General features: G+C 44.8%; 1 protein-coding gene across 2 annotated transcripts in view; it reads right to left on the reverse strand.

The window, feature by feature from the left end:
• The window catches only part of Fgfr1op (FGFR1 oncogene partner), a 36,050-nt gene extending 28,733 nt beyond the window's left edge, over nt 1-7,317 (reverse strand). For both annotated transcript variants that reach the window (XM_008835102.3, XM_008835100.3), the window contains exons 1-5: nt 6,959-7,317; nt 6,798-6,851; nt 1,981-2,035; nt 1,270-1,358; nt 712-849 (exon numbers count right to left, since the gene is read on the reverse strand). In XM_008835102.3, coding sequence (XP_008833324.1) covers nt 712-849; nt 1,270-1,358; nt 1,981-2,035; nt 6,798-6,851; nt 6,959-7,060 — 438 coding nt within the window. In that variant the 5' untranslated portion in view covers nt 7,061-7,317. The remainder of the gene's footprint in view (nt 1-711; nt 850-1,269; nt 1,359-1,980; nt 2,036-6,797; nt 6,852-6,958) is intronic.
• Between the last annotated feature and the right edge of the window lie 331 nt (nt 7,318-7,648).

Here is a 7,648-nt window from a genome sequence, read left to right on the forward strand (position 1 = left end):
CTTCTAATCATGTGGTTATTAAATAATTAAAAAAAAAAACTAAGCAAAATGAACAGCTCAGTATTAAGTTTCATTTAAAGACTCAAAAATTATTGTCTATATATCAGCCTTTCACATTTAACTAAAATGACACAAGTAGGCTAGGAGAAGTGGCTCGGTGATTAAAAAGCACCTGCTGCTCTTGCGGAGAAACAGGCTTCAGTCCCAGGACCCACATGATGGCTAACAACCATTCATACCTCGAGTTCCAAGATATCCAATGCAGTCTTCTGGCCTCTTATGTGGTACACTTAAATACATGCAGGCAAAACACCCAACCACATAAACTACAAGTAACAGTGGGGTATTTTCTGTGCCACTTTTACTTAGCATGTTACGTGTATCAATTTCGGTATAAGAGAGCCTCACACCACCAATGAGAGGGTCCCCTGCTGTCCTCATCTTATCATCCAGGCGGGGATGTGAAGTAACATGGCCAGGATCACAGCTGGTCAAGGACGGTTTATTCTAGTCTGACTCCTGAACTCAACATTCTGAGGAACAATAGCCAAAACAGGATTAATATGTACATGCCATCCCTGCCTTGTATTTTGTTAAGGAGTAGCTTCTCTTTACGCCAACCTCGATTTACTATGTATGTACTGATCTGCAGGGCTAGCTAGGCAGCCAAAAACTAAAATTAAAAATGGAAAGGTAGCATAGAATACTCACTTCCCCGCTGGTGGGTCCTTTTTCTTTCTGTTGACAGCGCCTAACCACTTCTAGTAACAAGGGTCCACCCACAGTGCCTTCTGCTTCGATGATACCTAAATCTCGGGCTAAATTTTCTCGACCTTCGAGACCTTGGAACTAGAAAAGACAATTTAGGTGCAAAAAACTATAGCAAAAATCAATCAGATACTAAAAGGAATATTTTAGGAGCTTAAAAAGACACCTCTAAATTCAGAGGTTAAATATCTAGTGAATGAGACAACCATTTTTAAACTTGGTCAGTTTTTTACAATCTACATTCAAGGCCTGTATTAACAACCTGCAGTATAACATCTTAACAGAATTAACTCTATAATAGCATCCCTCTATAGCAGGTTCCAAGTTAAACAAAGCAGAAATACTGTTCTGATAGCTCAGATGACTTTTAGGAAAATGAATCATCAAATTACAAAAACCAATCCAGACATAAGCAGCTACAAACAGTCTCTGCGAGCCTTCAACTTAACATTCATTCTGCATCACAGGTGCATAGGGTAGATGTAAAATCAGTATTCTTACTGTGCTAGTTTCAGGATGGAAAACAGCCAAGGTAAAGTCAAGGTTAAAAAACTGAAGAAATTCTGCAACAAGACTAGCCACTAAACGACCTATAAAGATCAAGAAAAAGATGTTAGCAAAGGCCAAAGAGCTCAGAATTTTTGTTATTAGCATTGTGACATAAGAAACACTGAATTAATGAGAAGAAAGGGTTCTAAACTTCTTAAATCACGCATTTCTTCTCTGAATGATTCAACCAGGTAATGAAAGCCCCAACTTTACCCTTTTCATTAGGTTAATTAGTCTGCAACTGTACGACAGTGCAATCACATTCCATAAACAGATTTCAGCCCCTCACTTTCCCTACTCAACTGGCTTTAACCAACAACTTCCCATTACTCAGAATATCTAACAGGCAACTAGAAATTGGGGGATGATGTCTACGCCTGCAGTCCCAGCATTAGGCAGAGGAGCCCTGCAGGTTAGAGGCTAGCATGGGCTAGAGTGAGAACTAAGCTCAAAAAAAAGCCACACAAAAAAAGTTATAATTGCCAATCTTAGAGTATTACTACAATGACAGCAATCTGTGGTACTGTGAAATGTCATTTTAAAGCAAGGATCTGTAAGAATCACTTTTTTAAAAAATGGAAATTCCTTACTTCTTCCAAATATTGACAAAATTTGAAAATTCAGAAGCAGAAGAAATAAAAAAGAGCAAGTATAGCATCTTACCATCTTTTGTAATTAAAAACTTTTTCAAGCTCTCATTGACCAAAGGAGCTTTGTTCTGTTGGGAAACAAAAAAAAGGGAAACATTTTATATAACATGTACTTATGCTAAAATAACTACATAATATACTTTAAAATTTGTTTTCAGTGGGTGAAGAAGTGAAAGTGAGCCCAAGCTGAGTGAAAGTTTATAAAAATTTTTTTGATTTATTTTTATTTTATGTGTAGAGTGTTATGCCTGTATGTATGTAAGTGTATCCATGTTGTGCAATGCCTGAAGAGGTCAGAAGAGGGTATCAGATCCCCTGGAACTGGAGTTACAGACAACTGTTAGCTGCCACGTGGGTGCTGAGATTCTACCTGCAAGAACACACTGTTCTTAAACTCTGAGCCATCTCTCCAGCCCCAAGAGCCACATTTTTATCTTTGGCAAAAATAGATAGCATACCCTGTCATTTATAAATCATGGTTTATGAAATCCATTTCACAACTGTTTACTTAGTACAGGGCTTGCTCTGCTTTGTACTATTTAGTAACTTTTCTTTATTTGTTTTAATTTTAACTGTATGGGTTATGAGGGTTTTGCCTGCATGTATATAAGTTCATCCAGGTGTACAATGCCTGTGGAGGTCAGTAGACAGCACTGGATCCCCTGGAGCTGGAGTTAAGGATGGTTGTTAGCTGCCACATGGATGCTGGGAACCAAACTTGGAGCCTCTGCAAGAAAGCCAGTGCTCTTAGACCACTAAGTAAACTCTCTAGTCCCTATTACCTAATAATCGTTCAAAGTCAATGAAACAAAACCATACTTGAAGACATTTATTTTCAATTTTTTTTTCACACTGCCAGGGATTGAGCCTGAGACCCGGACAGGGTAGGCGAGCACTCCATCACTTGCCAGCCCTCAAAACATGTTGTAACTTGACTGCTTTTGAAACCATTTGTCTGCACATACTTGTATGACATTAACTTCACTTAAAACTGTTTTACTATTTAAGTACATACGGTTTTATCATCTCGGCTATCTACTATTCATGACATACATACCTGCAATTCCCAGTTAGTCAGTACTATATGAGATGTGTGTATGTGGCCCTAGGCCAATGTTTTAATTATAGATTTGAACATACCCAGAAGAGCCTTCCTGCATCTCAGCCCATGACCATTCTGAGAACGATGCTAGCACAGGGAGCACAGATGGGCTTCCTTAAGCAGACCACAGCGGACATGAAGTGGTGCAGCCTGACACCGCCCATGGAAATGCCAAATGGCATGACCATCTGGAGAGCAGTTTGCACATCTCCCCAGCACTAAGCTAGTAACCCCACCCCGGGCATTTTCTCCAGATAAACTACGGATCCAAGCAAAGATCCGGACATGGCCATTTACAGCAGCCCTATCCACAACTAAAGATCCGGACATGGCCATTTACAGCAGCCCTATCCACAACTAAAGATCCGGACATGGCCATTTACGGCAGCCCTATCCACAACTAAAGATCCGGACATGGCCATTTGCGGCAGCCCTACCCACAACTAAAGAACAGGAATCCAAACGTGCATCAACAGGTAAATGACTGAAAAACTACTGCAAATCTCAGTCAGCGATTAGGGGAAGGATCTAGTAATCCTGAACTCGGGATCACATGATGTAACAGCATCCTACTGCATGATGACTATGAACTCCAAATACATTACACTGAATAAAACACACCAAAAGTCTATTATAAAGTACATTCTACACGTTTCCATCGTACAGCTTTTAAAAATGATCAAGGTGCTGGGGAGGGGCCGTTTATAAAAATAGAAAACCATCCTGTGTACACACCATCTAATCTCTCTCTCTTCCTTTCTTTCTTCACCTCTGTTATCCAGTGAAGTTCAAACTTCACAGAAATGTTTTGGGACTGACTGATTAAAGTACATTTTAAAGTCCAGAGAGTGCCAATATCCTCTGGAACCTGGCCCCTTACCTGAAGGGACCTGGTGAACATAGTACAGGCCTTGTCCTTCATAAAAAGTCAATTCCTATATTGAGAATGTCCATAAATACTAATGATTTAACAAGACAGATCTGTGCCCTGCAGGCACGACAGAATAAACCACAAGCGCAGGAGCTGTTTTTTTGTATGAATACCACCCTCAGTATTTCTCCACATCTGCCCACAAACTTCATTATTACTTACTTTTAGTCTTTTCTTTACATGTTCTCTATACATAAGTAAATTTATTTAATAAAAATACTTCATCACATTCTAAATATGAATTTGGGGTAATGGTGAAAAATTATAGCAAGAAATAAATGACTATTATTTTTTAAAGACTTAAAAAAAAAAGGAAACCTTTAAGGGCTGTGGTTAAGCTCACTTTCATGATTGTGGTAACTGTTACACAGTTCCAAAGTGTTTATCAATCTTTACATCTTAAAGTATGAGTTTACTGAAACATTTGCCTCTCAAGTAAATAGTTAAAGAGAGGAGAAAAATCACAAGGGTTCACGGTAGGCTAGACTAGGGAATTTTAAGACACTTGTGTCACCTGAAACAGCCAAAGGAAATGGAGGGACAAAATCAGTTATGTACTGCAGATGGCCAATCCAGGGGCAATGCAGGATGACTTGGGGAATGATGAGGGTACCAGCAAAGGAGAGGATAGGAAGTGTCACTCAGGAAGTGTTACAGGAAGCTGTAACTCAGCTCAGGCAAAGCAAGCAGCAGGGCCCAGCCCCCAGACACCACAGGTGACAAAGATGGTGAGGGGGAGTAGCCTGGGAAACCTGGTGAAGCCTGATCATCCCAGAAAGTTCAGTCTATTAGGCAGCTTAACATACACGCCCAATGTTCAGGAGGAAGATGCACACTAAAGATAAGGGCTGAAGTTAATGGTGCTGTTACAGTGGAGATAATGCAGAATAAGAACTAAGGGACAGGACACCAACAGTCTAAGCGCATGTGCAGGAAAAGGATCCCGCTAGAGGACAAGGAGGGGAAGGAATGCCAGATGCTTTGATGACCAGGCAAGGCAGGCAAGAGGTGAAGCAGACCCAACTGAGCAAGAGACAGTCCTCAGGGGTAGCGGTGGTGCATTCTAATTTTTACTGGAGTAAGGGATATCTGGTAAAAAGAAACAATGTAAGATACACGTTTCCAAAACTTAGCTGTTAAAAAAAGCAGAAAGAAATTGTGAGCAAAAGAAAGCTATTTTCTCTTTAGAGAAATTTAAACATCTTCATGCTCAAAAGAGACAAGAGAAAGGAAGTCAAAGACACAGCAATTAACTATGGAGATGTGCATAGACGGGTGTGGTGATTTGAATGGAAATGTCCCCCATAGACTCCAAGTGTTTGGACATTTTGTCCCCAGATGATGGTGCTGTTTTAGAACGTGTGGCTATCCTGGAGGAAGCAAGTCACTTGGGCTTAGAGAGTTCTCAAGCCTTCCTTGCCAGATCTCCAGTCGCTCTCTTGCTTCCTGTGCCTGTGTGATGATGTGAGAGCTTAGCTTCTGCTGCTCCTGCTCCAGCCACCTCCAGCCACCATGCCTCCCCGCCATGATGGACTGTAATTCCCCTGGAACGGTAAGCGCAAATAAACTCTTCTTTCTGTAAGTTACTCAGGTCAGTGTTTCTGTCACAGCAACAGAAAAGTGACTAGTACAAGGGGACACAAGGCCCAAGGTAGTGCATGTAGTGATGCAGAGCCTCTCCTACGGCTGTCAGAAAGAGGTGCAGATGCACACAACACAGCCAAGCTCTGCCTGAAGTGACACCAGGACACAAAATTAGGACCTGGTAAGCTGTACTGTTGAGAGGAAACAGCAAAGCCACAGGGCCAGAGGGAAGGAAACAAGACAGACCTTCAGGGTCTGCGCAGGTTAGGAACCACCACAGTCAGTCAAGTGATTAAAGGACTTTTCTTTGGCAATAGATATGCAGACAGGAAGGAGTCAGTATGCCCATCAAATGACCTTTACGGCTGACTAGAAAGCAAGGTAATTTGGGTTTCTGAGGTTGGGACGATGGAATCTGGCCTAGTCACCAAGCAATAAAAATGACAGACATGTATGTAGACCAAAGAGCAAAAACTTGAAGGGTTGAGGAAATTAAATCACACGTATGAAGCCTACAGAAGTGGAGGGCAGGAGTCGGATGTGTCACTCAGGAAGAGTTTTAGACCTTGACTATGATGTGCTTCTGTTGACAAGTTACAGGATGTTTACTCAGGATGGTTGCTGGGAGTTGGGAGCTTCAGAAAGAGCCAAAATAACGAACTCAAGTGGCTGGAGAGATGATCAGGGGTTAAAAGCACTTGCAGAGGACCTGGGTTCGATTCCTACCACCCACATGGCAGCAACTCCAGTTCCAGGGGATCTGATGCCCTCTTCTGACCTCCACGGGCATTGCAGGACAGGGGTGCACTTACATACATGCAGGCAATGCACTCAATACATAAAATTAAAACATGGGGCTGGAGAGATGGTTAGCGGTTAAGAACACTTGCAGAGGACCCGAGTTTGATTCCCAGCACCTATATAGCGGCTAACAACCATCTCTAACTCCAGTTCCAGGGTATCTAACACCCTCTTCTGAGCTCCACAGGCAATGCACGATACGGGTGCACTTACATGCATGCAGGCAATACACTCATACACATAAAATTAAAGTATTTTTTTTAAAAATACAGAAAAGCAGCAGGAATGAAGCCATGCTGACCAGGTCAGAACTATTCTGGCTCGTCAGTAACGCCCATTTCAAGTGGTTTTGGCCAACCAGACAAGACAACCCGACATGAAATCTCGGCGTGCCAAGGTCGGGGGAACCTACCTCTACTTTTTCCTGCTCCTCTAGTGCCAAAAACACCGCCGCTCTGAGCTCAGCCTTCAAAGAGAGCAAGAGTGCTTCAGTTGCATGCCGGGAGGTGGGCGCCGCCGGAAGTCCAGCAGCCCCCGACCCCCGCTCCGCCATCACCCCCGCCCCCGCCGCACCTTGATGCGGTTCAGGACGCCGCTGTTCTCCAACGTCTGCACCAGCAGGTCCCGAAGCTCCGTGTCCTCCTCGGCCACCACCGCGGCCGTCGCCGCCGCCATCTTGCTTCTCCAAGACAACCGCCCAAGCCGCGCCGACGTCTGACAGCAGCCCCGGAAGCCGCACGGCGCGCGAAGGCCGCAGCTCCGCCCCTCACGCCGGGAGCCGCCAGGCCTGAGGGGAGCCCGAGGGGCTGAGCCGCGAGCGCATAGTGCCTCGGGGCTGGCCGGCCCGCCCGCCCAGGCCGCCCACCCAAGCCGAGACCAGCGACACAGGGGCGGGACCTCCGGGCTTCAGGGGTTGCGCCTCTAGGCTTCAGGCACAGGGGACGGGGCCTCTGACGTCATGACGCAGGGGCGGGGCCTATTGAAGGCGGGGCAACCAGACCTTGGAGTAACAGCGGGAACCGACCCGCCCCGCCTGAGGGGCGGGGCATCGGGGCGGAAGCTTTGTGTGGGCTGTGCGTCCCCGAGTGGGCGGGCCAGACGTTCGGGGTGGGCCGGACGGACTGTGGTGCTGAGGGCCAGTCTAAGAGTGCTGGGACGGTCAGAGCACCCTGGTGTTCAGAGGAGCATGGAGAGGCTGCTTCTACCTGTGGGTCTGAGTGCCTGTGTGTCCCTGTGTATCTGTGTCTGTATATCAATGTGTGC

Source organism: Nannospalax galili, unplaced genomic scaffold (genome assembly GCF_000622305.1).
Source record: "Nannospalax galili isolate Female #2095 unplaced genomic scaffold, S.galili_v1.0 scaffold1157, whole genome shotgun sequence".
In the NCBI taxonomy this organism is placed as follows: domain Eukaryota; kingdom Metazoa; phylum Chordata; class Mammalia; order Rodentia; family Spalacidae; genus Nannospalax; species Nannospalax galili.